At 42.3% G+C, this 21,451-nt stretch overlaps 1 protein-coding gene across 1 annotated transcript in view; it reads left to right on the forward strand.

Annotated features, from left to right (window-relative positions):
* LOC311128499 (dymeclin-like) overlaps window positions 1–21,451 on the forward strand; it is a 157,094-nt gene that overhangs the window by 93,641 nt on the left and 42,002 nt on the right. The window contains exon 14 of the mRNA XM_084160676.1: window positions 17,724–17,829. Coding sequence (XP_084016802.1) covers window positions 17,724–17,829 — 106 coding nt within the window. The remainder of the gene's footprint in view (window positions 1–17,723; window positions 17,830–21,451) is intronic.

The raw sequence follows: 21,451 nt of genomic DNA on the forward strand, positions 1-21,451 counted from the left end.
CATATTGGATGACTGTCATTCATATTCCATTCACCCAGTTCAATGTAACATCGATAGGTTTAGGCTACTACATGATACTCACATTTTCCCTATACCCATCATGATGTTGCTACAACCTAGCATATGAATGAAAGTTTACAGCGTAGGTGCACAGGTCGAGAGAGACATTTGAGGTGACGTGGACAGACAGTGACACATTCAATACCGCCTTACACACTCTTGCCTGCATCTAGCTGATCTAGGGTGTAACCATTAGTGCAACAGTTGCAAACAAGAGTTTCTATTGGACAAATTCTGGTATGTTTATCACCGTTCCGTTTGCTTCCGTTTAAGAAATGTTTTCCAACAGAATTGGTGGAATGAATACACCCCTGATCACACATAAACACAGTTCACTTTCATAGCAGCCACGTTGTATTCTTTCATGCATCTATGCTCTCTCCTCCTCCTCCTCACCTTTTATCCCTTCGCTTGTGGACTTCAATGCACAACACATCAGCTGTATGTGACCAGGTGAAAAAACCTTTCCAAGCCAAACCATATCATAATTGTTACACACAGCCTACATCATTGTCACCATATTAGCTAAAGTATCGTCTTAGTCAACATAGCTAATAGAACTAACGCGTTAGTTAACCCTCTGCAATGATGCAGTAACATTAGTGTACAGTCAGTAAGCAGTTTAGCACTTACACCGGCTGGCCCCTGTGGCAATAAATTAGTAAAACCTTGACTTGGAGGAGTTCCAATGTTGTGTTGGATAGTCATAGCCAGCTAGCTAACATAGCACCCCACTGTTTGCACAGGGTGTTTGAGTAGGCTAAACTAGCTAGCTGCATTTGCTAGCTAAGTAAGTGAAACTGAAAGTGAAGGCAAATGACAATCTATCCCTCTCTTGCTTAATTTGTTCAAAACTGTTCAACTATTGTCTTTCTCTCTCTTTGAGTCGACTACTCACCACATTTTATGCACTGCAGTGCTAGCTAGCTGTAGCTTATGTTTTCGGTACTAGATTCATCCTCTGATCCTTTGATTGGGTGGACAAAATGTCAGTTCATGCTGCTAGAGCTCTGATAGCTTGGAGGAAGTCCTCCGGAAGTTGTCATAATTACTGTTTAAGTCTATGGAAAGGGGTGAGAACCATGAGCCTCCTAGATTTTGTATTGAAGTCAATGTACCCAGAGGAGGACGGGAGCTAGCTGTCCTCCAGCTACAACATGGTGCTACCCTACAGAGTGCTGTTGAGGCTACTGTAGACCTTCATTGCAAAACAGTGTGTTTTAATCAATTATTTGGTGATGCAAATATATTTAGTATAGTTTTATCTAAAAATGATAATTTTTAATGTTTTACTAGTTTTAGTTTTATGAAATTCACTGAGGAGGATGGTCCTCCCCATCCTCCTCTGAGGAGCCTCCACTGCTGTCAGTGCTGTAGACTAGGGCTGAGTTTTGCAGTCAGTCAGTGTGGCAGAGTCTTTGTGCTGGTGGGGATCACCAGGTGTGCCTCTCAGTCTTATTAATAGCGTGGCTACAAAAGACGCCATAGAATCTTAGTTACCCTACAGACAGACCCAGTCCCAGGCCTCTTAACCAGCACTGGTAATCATATCTCTATACACCTTTCAGTAGCTCAATCACCCCACATAAAGCCAATGATAAATGGACTCCGTGACCTGCATTGGATGAATGATGCTGACATGTGGCGCAGGTGTACATCTCGGCTCAGTAATGCATTTATCTGGCTAGGTTCTTTGTGCAAATATTTGGGAGATTCTCTCCCATTTGGTCTAGCTATATGGTTTATTTTGTGGCCAAGTCTGCTGATGCAAGAGTGAGAGAGAGAGAGCGATAAAGCAAGTGTGTGTGCGTCTGTACGTGTGTGTGTGTGTAGGTGAGCATGACTGTGGGTGCAAATGTGCACGCTGCTCGCCGGTGGCAATTTGTCTCTCTCTCAGTAGGTCAACCTGACACAGCTTCCATGCGCTGTGTCTAGACTAAACATGAACAATAGAACAGGCTGCCATGCCACTGATGCCAAAACAATAGTATATGGCAGCTAGCGCCCTGCCCAGCCCTGTCAATCAATTAGTAAAAAGTGTGCCCCCTCTGTCCCATCACCTTTATAAAAAAGCTGTGACAGTGGATCTGACTTTTCCCTGACCTTTTTGCCCCCGGACTAAAGGTCCCGAAGCTTCTGCCCATGTGTGGATCACGTTCTAGGCATGTGTTTATTCTCTACTTTACACACACTCTCTGCTTTACTCGTAGAGAACAGGCTACTGTGGCGATGGTGCTTATTTAATAAAGTTAGATCAGAGGTGAATCATTGTCTGCAAGATCACATAATGATAGTATTCTACATAACAGAACCAAATATAGTAGCATAGTATAACGGTACTGTAAGACAAAAAACACCACGTAAATTCTCTCTCGTAGCCAAAACTCAACAGTGTGCACCACTAGGCAAGATACACAGGTAGGCTATGCTATAGTTTAACCCCATCTGCTCTAAAATTCGCTCACTTTACAAGATCATTCAAGTCGTGAAACTGATTGAGTTCAAATGGTTGGTATGCAGATGCTGCATGGACATTTCACCGGTAAAACTTGAAGAATTATCATTCCCGATTGACAGTGAGAAATGTGACGGGAAGGAGACCACAAAAATGTGTCCGTAAAGTAGAGGTAAAGAAACACATGGCCAGAACGTGATCTGCGCATGTGTAGAAACTTTGGGGCCTTTAGTCCAGGAAGAAACAGGTCCGGGAAAAATTGGATCCGCAGCCACTCCCATTATAAAAAACACAGAGGCCACGTAACAAAGGATGTTTGTTCCCCTTCATTTTTTCCCCTTAGGCTTTCAAAGAGAACAAAGCTTCAGAGCATGCCCAGACGTTAAATGAACTGAATGAACATTCCCAGATCTCAGTCAAAGCCAACGTAGTGTGTCTATGCTTTGGAATCAACAAAAACCAAACTGAGCATGCCCGTATCGCATTCATTCTACCAAGTGTCTGTTATATTTTGGAATCAACAAAAACACACAAGCCATATAAAAGCCCCAATTAAATATTATATTTTTTATATGACATACCCAAGTGTGTCTGTTTTAGAATCAACAAAAACACAATACAACATCATGTACAAAAGCACAATACCAGGTAAAGGCTGAATTAAATATGACTTTAATCAGATGTTATTTTAACCATGGTGGGTTATTATAAGAGGATGAATATTTAGTCAGGTCAGCTGCTGCTTAACAGCTACACCGGAAGGAATGTCTCCTTCTATTCCCATACCACACATTTCATTCAGACCAGGCTTAAAGCTATAATCTGCACTTGAAACAAAAAACATTAACAGAGCGTTACCCGCCTCTGTTTTGGTAAAAAGCTGAGGGATGCACCTGGAGAAAGGTAACCACTCTCAAATTCATAGACAGAGCTATGGATGCAAGGACTGACTATCCATGATATAAAAATTATAATTTTAACCATGTTTTGAGGCTGTAGTGTTTGTATACATTTCTGTTTACAAACATTGGAGTAAAACAAGCTTATTTTTTGGGTTCTGATGGGGTACGACAGTTGAACTACGCTCATGAGGCATTTAAGTTATATTCTTCAAGAATCAATGGGTATAATAACAGACGTAGCAACTGCAGATTCTAGCTGTAATAAGTTACTATTGTTCAGAGGGCATATATACACTGAACAAAAATATAAATGCAACATGCAACAATTTCAAAGATTTTACTGCGTTACAGTTCATATAAGGAAATCAATTCATTGGGCCCTAATTTATGGATTTCACATGACTGGGAATCCAGATATGCATCTGTTGGTCACACATACCTTTAAAAAAAAAAGGTAGAGGCATGGATCAGAAAAGCAGTCAGTATTTGGTGTGACCACCATTTGCCTCATGCAGCGTGACACATCTCCTTTGCATAGATTTGATCAGGCTGTTGATTGTGGCCTGTGGAATGTTGTCCCACGCCTCTTCAATGGCTGTGCGAAGTTGCTTGATATTGGCAGGAACTGGAACGTGAGTATGCAGGCCATGGAAGAACTGGGACATTTTCAGCTTCCAGGAATAGTGTACAGACCTTCCGACATGGGGCCGTGCATTATCATGTTGAATCATAAGGTGATGGCGGCCGATGAATGGCACAACAATGGGCCTCAGGATCTCATCACGGTATCTCTGTGCATTCAAATTGCCATCGATAAAATGCAATTGTGTTTGTTGTCCGTAGCTTATGCCTGCTTATGAAGTGCATTTGGACCCCTTGACTTTTATCACATTTTGTTACGTTACAGCCTTATTCTAAAATTGATTAAATCGTTTTTTCCCTCATCAATCTTCACACAATACCCCATAATGACAAAGCAAAAACAGGTTTTTAGAAATTTTAGCAAATGTATTAAAAATAAAAAAACAGACATAGCTTATTTACATAAGTATTCTGACCCTTTGCTATGAGATTCGAAATTGAGCTCAGGTGCATCCTGTTAACATTGATCATCCTTGAGATGTTTCTACAACTTGATTGGAGTCCACCTGTGGTAAATTAAATTGATTGGACTATATAAGGTCCCACAGTTGACAGCCATGAGGTCGAAGGAATTGTCCGTAGAGCTCCGAGACAGGATTGTGTCGGCACAGATTTGGGGAAGGGTACCAACACATTTCTGCAGCATTGAAGGTCCCCAAGAACACAGTGGCCTCCATCATTCTTAAATGGAAGAAGTTTGGAACCACCAAGACTCTTTCTAGAGCTGGCCACCAGGCCAAACTGAGCAATCGGGGGAGAAGGGCCTTGGTCAGGGAGGTGACCAATAATCTGATGGTCACTCTGACAGAGCTCCAGAGTTCCTCTGTGGAGATGGGAGAACCTTCCAGAAGGACAACCATCTCTGCAGCACTCCACCAATTAGGCCTTTATGGTAGAGTGGCTAGACGGAAGTCACTCCTCAGTAAAAGGCACTTGACATCCCGCTTGGAGTTTGCCAAAAGGCACCTAAAGGACTCTCAGACCATGAGAATCAAGATTCTCTGGTCTGATGAAACCAAGATTGAACTCTTTGGTCTGAATGCCAAGCGTCACTTCTGGAGGAAACCTGGCCCCTTCCCTACGGTCAAGCATGGTGGTGGCAGCATCATGCTGTGGGTATGTTTTTCAGCGGCAGGGACTGGGAGACTAGTCAGGGTCGAGGGAAAGATGAACGGAGCAAAGTACAGAAAGATCCTTGATGAAAACCTGCTCCAGAGCGCTCAGGACCTCAGAATGGGGTGTGAAGGTTCACCTTCCAACAGGACAACAACCCTAAGCACACAGCCAAGACAATGCAGGAGTGGCTTCGGGACAAGTCTCTGAATGTCCTTGAGTGGCCCAGACAGAGCCCGGACTTGAACCCGATCGAACATTTCTGGAGACACCTGAAAATAGCTGTGCAGCGACGCTCCCCATCCAACCTGACAGAGCTTCAGAGGATCTGCAGAGAAGAATGGGAGAAATACAGGTGTGCCAGGCTTGTAGCGTCATACCCTAGAAGACTCAAGGCTGTAATCGCTGCCAAAGGTGCTATAACAAAGTACTGAGTAAAGGGTCTGAATACCTATGTAAATGTCATATTTCATTATTATTTTAAATATATAGATTTCTAAAAACCTGTTTTTGCCTTGTCATTATATGAGGTATTGTATATAGATTGATGAGGAAATAAAACAATTGAATCCATTTTAGAATAAGGCTGTAAATTAACAAAATGTGGAAAAAGTCAAGGGGTCTCAATACTTTCCGAATGCGCTGTATGTGTGTGTCTGTGTGTGTGCCTGCCCTGCTCCTGTGTGTTATTAGGCGGTGAGCTCCCCTGTGTATTCCCAAACGGCTGTTTACTCGTCTCTGTTTGTTATTAGTGAGCATCAGCAACCATCTGCTCTGCTGTTCCTAGTGGGGATAGAGAGCGAGACTGGGCTAGGCTGTGGGTGCATGCCATTTGGGGGGGACACTCTGTACTGTATAAGGAGCCTAGGCTGAATTGATTTAATGATTTATGTTCTGTGGTCCAGGCTGAGTACTCTGTTGAGATAGAAGAGACCGATTACAGGAATGTTACTGCCTGGGCGGCAGGTAGTTTAGTGGTTGAGACCATTGTGCCAGTAACCGAAAGGTCGCTGGTTCTAATCTCCGAGCCGACTAGGTGAAAAATCTGTCTGTGCCCTTGAGCAAGGCACTTAACTCTAATTGCTCCTGTATGTCGCTCTGGATAAGAGCGTATGCTAAATGACTAAAATGTAAATGTAAAATGTAAAAGATGGTTGTTTGATTCAATAGTGGACTGGGTGCCAATAGTGTACCAGTTGAAACTGGTTACTTAGAAATTACATACAGTAATGACTGTAGCTGTACAGATTTATATATATTATTTTCTACATCATATTTTTCTGCCAAGTGACAAAAAATCTATCATATTGTTCCCCCTTGGTTCATAAAGACGATAGAGAAAGAGGATGTGTCTCCGTCTGTTTGTGTTGGCGTGTGGTCTGTAGCCTGTGTTGTCAAGTGTTGTTGTGTATACTGATGTGTGTTAATCCATGGTGGCCTATACTCAAGGTCAGTGGAGCAGACCCTGAGAGACTTGATGATGTACAGTGCCTTGCAAAAGTATTCATATGTCTTGGATTTCTTTACATTTTGTTTTACAAAGAAGGGATTAAAATTGATTTATTTTTATTTTTTTATGTCATTTTTTGTTTTGTTTTTTTGATTAATAGAAAGAAAATAAAATGTAGTTGTTGCAGAAGTATTCAGCTGCCTGAGTCAATACATGTTAGAAACACTTTTGGCAGCGATTACAGCTTTGAGTCTTCTTGGGTAAGTCTTTAAAGGTGCAATATGCAGAGATTGCTCTGCCATTTCCTGGTTGCAAAAATTCTAAAGGTTTGCCTATTTTAAGATTGTAAAAAAACACGCAGTGCCATAGTGTAGAGAATCCTTGTACTATCTAAACCGCTGTGAAATACCTTTCCAATAACCAAAAATATTGTATTTTCAGCTGTTTGAAGCTGGTGTACAAAACCAAAAGTAAAAGACGCAAAACTAAAGAACATTAAGTATAGAAATAGCACACAGAACCGATCTACCGCTTCTTAGACTTGCTGTCAATGAAAAGAGAGATCTATAACTCACATTTCTATGTGACTTTGGTCGAATCGCCCAAAAAGTTACATATTGCAGCTTTAAGACCTTTACACACCTGGATTGTGCAATATTAAACTGTTATTATTTTTCAAAGTTCTTCAAGCTCTGTCAAGATGTTGGGGAGCATGGCTAGACAGCCATTTTCAAGTCTTGCCATAGGTTTTCAAGCAGATTTAAGTCTAAACTGTAACTTGGCCTTGTGTTGTAGGTTATTATCCTGCTGAAAGGTGAATTCCTCTCCCAGTGTCTGGTGTAAAGTAGACTGAAGCAGGTTTTCCTCTAGGATTTTGCCTGTGCTTAGCTCCATCACGTTTCTTTTTATTCTGAAAAACTCCCCAGTATTTACCGATGTCAAGCATACCCATACCATGATGCAGCCACCACCATGCTTGAAAATAAGGAGTGATGTGTTGTTGGATTTGCCCCAAACATAAGGCTTTGCATTTAGGCCAAAAAGTGAATTCCTTTGCCATGTTTTTTGCAGTATTACTTTAGTGCCTTGTGGCATACAAGATGCATGTTTTGGAATATTTATATTCTGTATATTTGTGTATTCTTTTCACATTGTCATTTAAGTCATTATTGTGGAGTCACTACAATGTTGTTGATCCATCCTTAGTTTTCTGCCATCACAGCCATTGAACTCTGTAACTGTTTTAAAATCACCAATGGCCTCATGGTAACATTCCTGAGCAGTTTCATTCCTGTCCTGCAGCTCATTTCAGAAGGACAACTGTATCTTTGTGTCTGGGTGGTTTAATACATAATCCACAGCATAATTATTAACTTGACCGTGCTTAAAGATATATTCAGTGTCTTATTTGTTATTGTTACCCATCGATCTACCGATCACTGCCCTTCTTTGAGGCTTTCGAAAATCTCCCTGGTCTTTGTAGTTGAATCTGTGCTTGGTAAAAAAAAAAAAAAAAAAAAGTTATAATGGGTCTATATATTTTCAAAAACTGCCCTTTTTCTAGCCCACAAATAGATTTTAACAAACAAATCGGTCAAAAAATATATTTCCGGCCCTTCGTTGAATTTCTAGATGTGACCCTCGAGCCCAAAAGTTTGCCCACCCCTGTTATAAGTGTACCCATAGAACAAGGATTGAATGACGTCCATATTTTGTTACACAGAATCTATTTGATGATTTTGGAGAAAACTGATTTGAATAGTAACGTTAGTCTGAGGTCTGAATGATATTGGGTACCAAACATGGATTAGCTGCATGTGTAGTCAGTCTCCTTCAACAACAAACATGGTCAGGAACTCAGGATAAATCAGATTCAAGCATCCCTTGCACAGCCTTGTTGTCATGCCATTTACTTCCTAGTACTACCAGTCTCTGTGTGCGTCCCAAATGTCACCCTTTTCCCTTTATAGTGCACTTCTTTTGACCAAGGCCTATATGGCTCTCGCATAGAGTTAGAGGACTCACCTTTGTATCTGTCTCATTATGGTGTCTGTGACAGCACAGGCAGCGCCATTGAGCCCATACCCATTTTGAAGTGGTCAATTTTCTTCTAATTTTGTAGATCGAAAAAAAACATAAAGCAAATATTTGTGATTTACTGCAACATGCAGTGCTGGGGTCCTGAACCAAATCTTATGTCATTGATTTATTGTGGCCATTGATGGCAGGGATATAGCTTAAAGACATTTACAAACCATATTTTACCCACTTTGAAGAAGAGAAGGCTCTGATCATTGGCTGATATCACCCAACCCATAGGAATCCCCACCAAGTTGGCTACTTTAAAATGGTGGAAGCCCTCAATGGCATTGTCCATGCTACAGTGGATTATATCCATGAGTCCTCTAACTAACTCTATGGGCTCTCATCAAAAGTAGTGCACTATATAGGGAATAGGTTGCCATTTGGAACACATATCTGTCTTTTATGTGTGTCAATCCATCAGGATCCTCTACATCTTTCACACAACAAACATTTTCTTTGTTATTCTATTATTTTCTTTTATATTTAGCTGCACTTGTATCTGTGAGGCTTGTTTGCCTTGCTTTCATTTCATTCCCCTGGTTGCGTTGTTGTTCATGTTATGATGCCTTGTGATGATGATGCCTCTGTTTGGAATGACACACACACACTATTTGAAATGATTTGTCATGACAGCTAATGCGTAGACAGACGGATCAAAAGCATACGCCAAGCCGCCAACTCGGCAGTTGAATGAGTCATCATACAAGCCTTTATCTAAAGAATCCATTCATGAAGAATCCATAGATGTACGTAGCTGGAGCTTCTGTCTGCGTCCCAAATGGCACCCTATCCCCTATTTAGTGCACCGTAGGGCTCTGGTCAAAAGTACTGCACTATAGGGTGGCATTTGGGATGCAGACAGAAGCTCCAGCTACGTACGTCTATGGATTCTTCATGTATGGATTCTTCATGTATGGATTCTTTAGATAAAGGCTTGTATGATGCTCCTGAGAAATTGCTGTATTCTTTCTCTTCACAATAGGAATGTGTTTTCTAAATATATATTTTATAAGATATATGTGGGTCTTTCTATAAATAATGGGTCCAAAGTGTAACATTGGGATCAACATTTCAAAACGGTAAAAAAAAAAATCCCCCATAAATCCACTTAACAATAATCTAGGACTATATATCCTTTAAAATTGCAGGGTTTGTACAGACATTGGCAAGTCAAATTATTTTTAGGACTTTTTAAAGACTTTTTCAAGCACTTAATCAGAATTTTCAAGGACCTACATTTTATCTTTAATTGTTCTTATAGCCTGTAGAGAAAAACTCTCCCCAAAAAGTATGCAAAAAGTGTCAAGTATTCATTACCACTTTAAATGGTTACTTCGGAATTTTGGCAATGAACTGTTACCGACCGGCTCGATTCGGTCTTATGTAGCAACATTTGAAATTGTGTTTTTTACCTTGGATAAAAGCAGACACTACAGATGAGGAACAATGGGAAAGTAATTCTGCTTTGAAAGTTGATAAACTTGTAAAATCACTTTTGAGAAAATGGCCCTTGAATGTTTTGGTACACATACTGGAGAGCTCTTTGTCTACACCCATTCAGCATCGTTCACACCCTCTTAAGCTTTAGCCCTACCCATCTCTTTAAGGATTCACATGTAAGGCCATGTACTAAACAACCAAAGATTTCAAGACTAAAGGCTGGTTTATACTACGGGTGTGTTCGTAAATTTAATCTGGAGTGCCAGAGTGTTTTATGGGCGTTCGTAAACTGAGTGTTGTCAGATTGTGCATTCAGAGCGCACATTGGATGCTCTGGCCGAGGAGTAGGGTTGATCCGAAGTAGTCAAGCACCCAAGCTACCTGGCTAACGTTGGCTAGCTTGCAAGCTACTTCCAGACACAAATGAGAGAACAGTTCACTCTGACCATTTTACTCGCTCTAGCAGAGCTGGTTAGGCTGTTTTTATGTTATCCAGAGTGTTGGTGACTGCAACTGTGCTGCTGGCAACAATTAATTACGCTTTTTCCCCAACGTTTACTGACACCGGCCATATTCAACGGGTGTTGAGCATTCATACATTTGTCAGTTATTCTGCGCTCTGGCACACTCAGACGAGAGTGCTCTGAATTCGGAGTAGATAGCCAGAGCAAATTTACCAGTTACGTCTATCGACAATTGTCGCAGTGACATCATTAACATTCTATTGAAATGGTTACTTGCATAGTGGAGTCTTTTGTTTAGACATGTAGCTAGCTAGTTAAACAATAAATCATAATCCCAACTCATAACGTTACTACCCTGCATGAATCTGCAGGTAGCTAACCAACCAGGTTTAATGTTAGCTAGCTAACATTAGGCTATAACTAGCAATGCAAATGGTTCTGAGATACGAATGATATTACTACACAGATCATACATGTAACATTAGCTAGCGAGCCAGCCAGCTAACGTTAGCTAGCTAGTTAACAGTGCACTTTAACTTGAAATGAAAACAACTTTCTGACAAAATTAGAAACATGTAATATCTGAAAATGTAGCTAGCTAGACTATCTTACCTGTATACATGGATGGATGCTTCTCCCTCTCTGTCACGGATGCCATGGTTGCCCCAAGTTTGAAGATGTAATCTGGAGACAGGTGTTTTATACAATATTCTTCTGTGTGTTATCTTTTCGACTCCGTCTGCATATTTGCAGTCAAACGGCAGAATTTTCTCCATCTCCTTAGCTACCATACTGTAATTTCAAAACTCGGTCCTCCAGAAAGTGGAAAGCAACACTTATGCAGTTCTACTACGTGATATCTTTTTTAAAAAGTAGTGTTAGAAGGGTTTACCTACACATACTGACCAGCTCATGTTATAGACAGAAGCGTGCTACATGTCAGACCAATCCGAACTCATCTCTCGGCATGTCCAGCCCACTCATTATCTCAGCCAATCATGGCTAGCGGGAAGGTTGCTGTCTTTTTCCGTGGCTAAACCAACTAGGCTCATGATTTAACAATTGTATTCGTATTTATAGATCACATACAAGTTTGTTATTAAGGCACATAAAATTTCACATGTTCCAGAAGGCATTTCTGCATTTTGATAATAAAAATAAATACAAGTTTACCTTCAAATGGCTCTCCTGTGAAGTAGTGACTCGCGACATACGCCTAGTTTCCTGAAACGAGTCACATTTTTATGTCTCTGTGTCCAGTATGAAGGAAGTTACAGGTACAATGCCTCCGGAAAGTATTCAGACCATTGACCTTTTCCACATTTTGTTTGGTTACAGCTTTATTCTAAAATTGATTAAATCGTTTTTTTCCCTCACACAATACCCAATAATGACAAAGCAAAAACCGTTAATTTTTTTTTGTTTGCTAATTTATTAAAATAAAATAAAACTGAAATGTCACATTGACATAAGTATTCAGACCCTTTACTCAGTACTTTGTTGAAGCACCTTTGGCAGAGATTACAACCTCAAGTCTTCTCGGGTATGATGCTACAAGCTTGGCGCACCTGTATTTGGGGAGTTTCTCCCATTCTTCTCTGCAGATCCTCTCAAGCTCTGTCAGGTTGGATGGGGAGCGTTGCTGCACAGCTATTTTCAGGTCACTCCAAAAATGTTAGATCGGGTTCATGTCTGGACTCTGGCTGGGCCACTCAAGGACATTCAGAGACTTGTCCTGAAGCCACGTTGTCTTTGCTGTGTGCTTAGGGTTGTCGTCCTGTTGGAAGGTGAACCTTCACCCCAGTCTGAGGTCCAGAGAGCAGGTTTTCATCAAGGATCTCTTTGTACTTTGCTCCGTTCATCTTTGCCTTGATCCTGACTAGTCTCCCAGTCCCTGCCGCTGAAAAACATCCCCACAGCATGATGCTGCCACCACCATGCTTGACCGTAGGGATGGTGCCAGGTTTCCTCCAGACTTGACACTTGGCATTCAGGCCAAAGAGTTCAATCTTGGTTTCATCAGACCAAAGAATCTTGTTTCTCATGGTCTTAGAGTCTTTAGGTGCCTATTGGCAAACTCCAAGCGGGCTGTCATTTGCCTTTTACTGAGGAGAGGCTTCCATCTGGTCACTCTACCATAAATGCCTGATTGGTGGAGTGCTGCAGAGATGGTTGTCCTTCTGGAAGGTTCTCCCATCTCCACATTGGAACTCTAGAGCTCTGTCAGAGTGACCATTGGGTTCTTGGTCACCTCCCTGACCAAGGCCCTTCTCTCCCGATTGCTCAGTTTGGCCGGGTGGCCAGCTCTAGAAAGAGTCTTGGTGGTTCCAAACTTCTTCCATTTAAGAATGATGGAGGCCACTGTGTTCTTGGGGATCTTCAATGCTGCAGAAATGTTTTGGTACCCTTCCCCAGATCTGTACCTCGACACAATCCTATCTTGGAGCTCTACGGACAATTCCTTCGACCTCATGGCTTGATTTCTGCTCTGACATGCACTGTCAACTGTGGGACCTTATATAGACAGGTGTGTGCCTTTCCAAATCATGCCCAATCAATTGAATTTACCACAGGTGGACTCCAAGTTGTAGAAACATCTCAAGGATGATCAATTGAAACAGGATGCACTTGAGCTAAATTTCAAGTCTCTCATAACAAAGGGTCTGAATACTTATGCAAATAAGGTATTTCTGTTTTTTAATTTGAATACATTTGCAAAAAAATCTGTTTTCGCTTTGTCATTATGGGGTATTGTGTGTAGATTGCTGAGGATTTTTCTTTTTTAAATCCATTTTAGAATAAGTCTAACGTAACAGTGGAAAAAGTCAAGGGGTCTGAGTACTTTCCGAAGGCACTGTAGTTTCGTTACCCATAGACTTCCAGTCATTGCGCTAATGCTAGTTAGCAATGTCTTGCGAAATTATTTCTGACTTCCTTCATACTGGACACCGGATATAAAAATTGTATTCACAAGTTCATCTGACTCTGGGGAAGTAGATAAAGGGCCTTGTTGCCAAAATCCCGAAGTATCCCTTTAAGACTAATTCATTTTATAGGCCTCCCCAATGCATTGGCATTCAAATTATTACGTTCTATGTAAATAATATTTAAACGAAAGTGTCTACATCTGTCACAAAAACTGATTAGAAATGAAATTATTGGATATTTATATTGGATCAGGAGAGCTTATAAATCGGCTACAATAATTTCAAGGACTTTTCAAAAACCAAATTGAGGAAATGTCTGATTTCCAAGGTATTCCAGTAGATCTACTTGATTTTCTGAGCTACAAATTCATCTACTTTAAGCACTTAAAGCGCTCTGTGCGAATCCTGAAAATGTAATTGTCATATATTTTTATTACCTGATCACCAGATCATGTTGGGGGGAATTCAGACCCAAGTTACGTGTGCGTAAATGGAACTTAATTATATTTTAATGCAATTTTCTCTCTACGCATATTCAGGTATTGTGGTGGAGATCACAGAAATGGAGATGTGGCAGAAGTGTGCTGTATTCTGACCTTAGGCGTGTTCCCGTGCTCAGACAGTTCATTGCGCAGATGCAATTGCCCCTCACTCGCATGCCTGCCTCACCTGGGACAGCTTTAGAGCTCCCTGTTTTTTTTACAGTCAAAAGACTACAATAGCCACGTGGCTTTCGACAACCAAAGCAACCATTACTGTAGTTGTTTAACATAGCAGTCAACCTACAGTGGGGAAAAAAGTATTTAGTCAGCCACCAATTGTGCAAGTTCTCCCACTTAAAAAGATGAGAGAGGCCTGTAATTTTCATCATAGGTACACGTCAACTATGACAGACAAATTGAGAAAAAAAAATCCAGAAAATCACATTGTAGGATTTTTTATGAATTTATTTGCAAATTATGGTCGAAAATAAGTATTTGGTCACCTACAAACAAGCAAGATTTCTGGCTCTCACAGACCTGTAACTTCTTCTTTAAGAGGCTCCTCTGTCCTCCACTCATTACCTGTATTAATGGCACCTGTTTGAACTTGTTATCAGTATAAAAGACACCTGTCCACAACCTCAAACAGTCACACTCCAAACTCCACTATGGCCAAGACCAAAGAGCTGTCAAAGGACACCAGAAACAAAATTGTAGACCTGCACCAGGCTGGGAAGACTGAATCTGCAATAGGTAAGCAGCTTGGTTTGAAGAAATCAACTGTGGGAGCAATTATTAGGAAATGGAAGACATACAAGACCACTGATAATCTCCCTCGATCTGGGGCTCCACGCAAGATCTCACCCCGTGGGGTCAAAATGATCACAAGAACGGTGAGCAAAAATCCCAGAACCACACGGGGGGACCTAGTGAATGACCTGCAGAGTGCTGGGACCAAAGTAACAAAGCCTACCATCAGTAACACACTACGCCGCCAGGGACTCAAATCCTGCAGTGCAAGACGTGTCCCCCTGCTTAAGCCAGTACATGTCCAGGCCCGTCTGAAGTTCGCTAGAGTGCATTTGGATGATCCAGAAGAGGATTGGGAGAATTTCATATGGTCAGATGAAACCAAAATAGAACTTTTTGGTAAAAACTCAACTCGTCGTGTTTGGAGGACAAAGAATGCTGAGTTGCATCCAAAGAACACCATACCTACTGTGAAGCATGGGGGTGGAAACATCATGCTTTGGGGCTGTTTTTCTGCAAAGGGACCAGGACGACTGATCCGTGTAAAGGAAAGAATGAATGGGGCCATGTATCGTGAGATTTTGAGTGAAAACCTCCTTCCATCAGCAAGGGCATTGAAGATGAAACGTGGCTGGGTCTTTCAGCATGACAATGATCCCAAACACACCGCCCGGGCAACGAAGGAGTGGCTTCGTAAGAAGCATTTCAAGGTCCTGGAGTGGCCTAGCCAGTCTCCAGATCTCAACCCCATAGAAAATCTTTGGAGGGAGTTGAAAGTCCGTGTTGCCCAGCGACAGCCCCAAAACATCACTGCTCTAGAGGAGATCTGCATGGAGGAATGGGCCAAAATACCAGCAACAGTGTGTGAAAACCTTGTGAAGACTTACAGAAAACGTTTGACCTGTGTCATTGCCAACAAAGGGTATATAACAAAGTATTGAGAAACTTTTGTTATTGACCAAATACTTATTTTCCACCATAATTTGCAAATAAATTCATTAAAAATCCTACAATGTGATTTTCTGGATTTGTTTTTCTCATTTTGTCTGTCATAGTTGACGTGTACCTATGATGAAAATTACAGGCCTCTCATCTTTTTAAGTGGGAGAACTTGCACAATTGGTGGCTGACTAAATACTTTTTTTCCCCACTGTATTTCCTGTAGTCTCAAAAATGATTCAACATTTTGTTTCACATAATAACGTTTATTTTCTTCTTCAAATGGAGCACACTTTGTTAATAACGTATTAAATCATATGAAATAATGTCATTAAAATAAGCGCCATGCTCTACCAACTGAGCTACAGGGGACCAGTAGCCTACCAGTAGCCTAAGAGCTAGGTAAATGAGTAATCCATTTGGAAAGGGGATTGTAAATACAAATAGCAATTGTTTTAGATGATTTTTCCTTGTGATCGCTCGAGATGAAAGTGAAACCAGTCACAAAAGCAAACTAAAAAGCATATCAAGAGGACAGGTATTTCCGACCCTTTCCCACAGTGAAGTATAAAATGCTGTGGCCTTATGCATCATTTTTATTGTATGGCCTTTTAACTTGCAATGATGAAACTTGGAGACGCAAGCCAAATGGGTAGGCTACTGCAGCCTGGAGCATGTGATGACAATGAAAAGCATTGCACAATTAAGGTTACACCAAATTGAACCTTTGGGCACTCTCAAATGTGTTTATTTTATGCCAAATTTCTCTGTTTCCTACTATTTCTATCATGTTAAATATTAGCCACTATCAGTATCGACCGTCAGTAATAGCCAAACACATTTAACTTCCAATTTACTGCTAGTTCCTTCAGAATAGCCTACAGTTCGTATTATTCCATTTCATTCCATTGTTTCGTTTTGCTTCCTTTGTAAACGCTGTCATGTCCATGTGGTTGTTGTTACCTTCTAATGTTGTGCCGACCAAAATAAATGTACACAGTATTTAAAGGACTTGCTTTAGATAAATGAACAGGAAAAAAAGAATTGAAGAAAAAATCCCTGATCAAATTGGTAGGCCACCCAGTGGGTGTGTTTTCTGGGATTGAATTAAATGTATTCAGTGCTCGAAGGGAGCCACATCTGCAAACCTCATTTCTCACGTGCATAGGGTAAGTCTGAATACCAAATATTGAGAAGTGCTTAAATCAAAATGCGTAAAAATGGCATACATTTTCTAAGTCTCAATCGGCCCCATTGTGAATAGGCCCACTAGGCTACTATGTCATTTGTTGTCATTACTATGTAATTTATTATAAGTATCAAGTTAAGGTGACTCTTCCTGTTAGAAGCATTGAATTTTCCAATCGCATACATTATTTTGGATTTATGTGCCCATGAAAACTGTTTCACGCCGTAACATAAGGAGACATTACATTTTACGTAGTTACAGTGCATTTCTGAGACCTCCATACAAAAAACTGTCTGACAGCAAGATCCAGGATTCTTACAGGGTTCAAGTTCAATGTCAAATTTAACTAATTAATGTTTAAAATGTATTGTTACAACAAATAACACTGCCATAAACGCAAGGAAAGAAAAATGGTTTCATGTCAAACGACTTTGGACAAATCCGTCAAGAGACCAACCATGAGAAAGGGTTAAACAGGTTTTAAATCAACTTGTGAATTGTATTGAATGTAGCTATGTTCCCCTGTTATAAGGCAGATTATTATCAATAATTTATCAACAGCTGTAATAAATTGTCCACCGCTGGAAATCCTCAATGGTACCCTAGTTTATAGAAATACCCATGTGTAGTGAGTACCTCAATCAGCATTAGACATGACGACAGTGTTTGTGTGTTAGATCTTTTCTGTCTCGGCCTGTCTTTCTTGAGTGAGATGTGAGGAGGATGTTGTTGCTAGTCTGATTTATGCTGTTGCCTCTCTTTCTCTTTCCTTATCTCTCCTCTCTCTTCCCTTCTCTCTCTCTCTCTCTCTCTCCACCCCCTCAGCCTGTTTGCACTGCTATCCAAGAAGCACAACAAGGTTTTGGAGCAGGCTACCCAGTCTCTACGGGGCCCGCGGCGGGCAGACGACAGCTCAGTCCTGCCTGACTATGTGAGTACAGTTCCCCTACTTCCCTGGTCCCCTGGACCTCCAGCCACGTCTAGTGCAATCAGCCACACACACCTCAGCCTCCTTTGTCTGCAGCGAGGGAGCAGGCCTGGGGCTGGGGGCCCCCTGACATCTGACAACCCCCCCCCCCAAACACACAGACAAAGACACAGGCGACACGAATGCAGATGCAAACCCAGTGAGAGACAAGAGGCCAGACGCAAACCTAGACACCCAGACACACAGACCCAGACATGGCTGGAGGTGTGTGCGTGTGTCTGATTTAGGTTCCTCACACACACAGTCGGAAGGGAAGCACCCTTCACCCCCACTCTCTTTTGTTTGGATGCCACCTTCATGGCCTTTTTTCCTACCAAAACAAAAACACACACACACACACAGACTTGAAAAGACCATTGCTATGTCTAGAGTCGTTGATGCTGAATTAACTTCTGGCCAATGATATCACTTCACCCAAACATTACCCTCCCTCGTCACATTGTGTTTTGAATACGTCTGTATGAATTATATCATGTTTGCTATATGTCTGTGTGAATTAAATCATGGAAGGTCTCCAAGTTCCAACAATAAGCTGGTTGGGGTCGTGTTCATTAGGGCACACCATACCAAAACATAGTAAGTAAAATGTTTTGCAACAGAAAACAAAAACAAGACATTTCTTATTGGACCAGTTCAGGTAGTACCCTCCCTGTTTATGTTTTGTGTCTAATAAATATGACCCTGGTCTCAATGGAAGAAGTTGTGACTAGATTCCATCCAGGTCTCAGGGATATTGTTCTGTGTTCGTATCTCATGTCCAGTCTAGACCTCAAAGTTTTGTTCTGTTACTAAGTAATGTTGTTAAGTGTAGTGTGCTGCGTTGCAGGGGGGAGGATGGGAGATGAGGGGAGACTAGGCAGGACAAAGGTAGAGTGACAGGCCCCACTTTGCCGTCAGGCCTCGTGACTGATCTGCCGTGACGCAGAGCCACGAGCTCAGACACGATTTACAGAGGGGAGAGGAGGGAGGGAGAGAAGAGAAAGGCTGACGGAGAGTAAAGGGGTGAGATAGGTGAGGAGGGAGCAGGCCTTGGTCTCATGGGAGAGGAATGGGTAGGGGAGAGGCTAAGAGGGAAGGCTGAGGAGGGAGCTAGCCGTGGGAGAGGGGAGGGGGGGGTGAAAGGGATGAGGTGGCACGTGGCAGTAATTAAAGATGACTCCAGAGCGTGCGTGCATGACGGGTGAGAAGGGGGGAGAGCGAGGGTGATTGGGGGGGGGTGACAGGCCACCTCCAGCGCCACACAGGGGATCTGTCCCTCCACTTCACTGTGTCACAGCCAGGCCAGCCAGAGCCTCTCCTCACTCTCACCCCTCCTCCAGGTCCCCAGACCTCCGCCATAACATCCTCCCTCCTCTCCCGCCTCCTCCCTCCACACCCTATCCCCTAGTCTCCTTCTCCTCCACGTTACTGTCACAGCCAGGCCAGCCAGCCCCTCCTGCCTCCTCCCTCCACACCCTATCCCCTAGTCTCCTTCTCCTCCACGTTACTGTCACAGCCAGGCCAGCCAGCCCCTCCTGCCTCCTCCTCCCTATATCTCCTTCTGGCCAGCCAGGCTAGATCCCCAATCCTCCACCATAATATCACCACTCCGCTTCTACCACCTCCTCCGCTCCCCTGTTTTCCCTACTCCCCCTGTCCTCCTCTTTGGCCGGCCAGTGCCTCTTTTCCCAGTTCTCTCCATCTTTACTTCTCCCTCTGCGATCGCCCCTAGTCCTTCGTTCCTCTCCAGCCACTCCCATCCCCCTCATTCACTGCTCTCTCACTCCATCTTGCCCTTATTTTCTCTCCCACCCCATTTATCACTCTCCCCAGTCCTCTGTCACTGCAATTCTCTGTGACACACCATCTGTCCTTCTCTCTCTTTGTTAGTAGTAGATGGTGTTGTGATAAGAGGCCTCGGAGATAGTGGATCTAACTTTGGTCTGTTGTTACTGGTGATAGGAGACTGGCAAGGCCACTGTTCTCCTCTCTGTCTCTTCCTTCCCTCCCTCCCTCCCTCCCTCCCTCTCTGTAGCCTTCATCACCCCCCCCCCCCCCCTCCACGGGTGACAGGCTGCAGCGACTCTTTCAATTTAAGGGCTTTATTGGCATGGGAAACATATGTTAACATTGCCAACGCAAGTAAAGTAGATAATAAACCAAAGTGAAATAAACAATAAGAATGAACATTAAACATTACATTCACAAAAGTTCCAAAAGAATAAAGACATTTCAAATGTCAAAGGATGTGCAAATAGTTAAGTACAAGAGCGAAAATAAATACATGTAAATATGGGTTGTATTTACAATGGTGTTTGTTCTTCACTGATTGCCCTTTTCAGGTCACAAATCGTGCTGCTGTGATGGCACACTGTGGTATTTCACCCAATAGATATGGGAGTTTATCAACATTGGGTTTGTTTTCTAATTCTTTGTTGATCTCTGTAATCTGAGGGAAATATGTGTCTCTTACATGGTTATACATTTGGCAGGAGGTTAGGAAGTGCAGCTCAGTTTCCACCTCATTTTGTGGGCAGGGTGCACATAGCCTGTCTTCTCTTGAGAGCCAGGTCTGCCTACAGCGGCCTTTCTCAATAGCAAGGCTATGCTCACTGAGTCTTTACATAGTCAAAGCCTTCCTTAAGTTTGGGTCAGTCACAGTGGTCAGGTATTCTGCCACTGTGTACTCTCTGTTTAGGGCCAAATAGCATTCTAGTTTGCTCAATTTTTTTGTTAATTCTTTCCAATGTGTCAAGTAATTCTCTTTTAGTTTTTTCATGATTTGGTTGGGTCTAGATGTGTTGTTGTCCTGGGGCTCTGAGGGGTCTGTTTTTGAACAGAGCCTTAGGACCAGCTTGCTTAAGGGACTCTTCTCCAAGTTCATCTCTCTGTAGGTGATGGCTTTGTTATGGAAGGTTTAGGAATCCCTTCTTTTTAGGTGGTTGTAGAATTTAACGTCTCTTTTCTGGATTTTGATAATTAGCGGCAATGGGTTCTATAACGGACTCAAGTATTTTTAGCCAGATCCTTATTGGTATGTCGAATTTTATGTTCCTTTTGATAGCATAGAAGGCCCTTCTTGCTTTGTCTCTCAGATCGTTCACAGCTTTGTGGAAGTTACCTGTGGCAATGATGTTTAGGCCGAGGTATGTATAGTTTTTGTGTGCTCTAGATGGAATTTGTATTTGTGGTCCTGGCAACTGGATCTTTTTTGGAACACCATTATTTTAGTCTTACTGAGATTTACTCTCTCTCTCTCTATTACCTCCCTCAAGGTCCAAGGGGTACACCCCCCCCCCCCCCCCCTCTCCTGAATGACTGGGCCTGGTCACTGTGCTCCTCTCACTCTCCCTTCTTCACAGCGTCCCTCCACAAGCTTCCCACCTCCCCCCCTGTGCTTAGAGCTGTGGATGTTCTCATTAGGCTAGGCTGCAGCTCAGAGCACTGAGCTCCATATGACACCTAGATATGTTCTAATCCATGTGAGCTATATGGACCTCTCTGATGAAATCCTTCTCTGCCTCTGGAACCTAGGAGGAACCTGCCTTCTGGCCCATATTCATATTCAGTCCCACAGTCCCTTTGT

This window comes from Coregonus lavaretus, assembly GCF_964263955.1.
Source record: "Coregonus lavaretus genome assembly, chromosome: 4".
In the NCBI taxonomy this organism is placed as follows: domain Eukaryota; kingdom Metazoa; phylum Chordata; class Actinopteri; order Salmoniformes; family Salmonidae; genus Coregonus; species Coregonus lavaretus.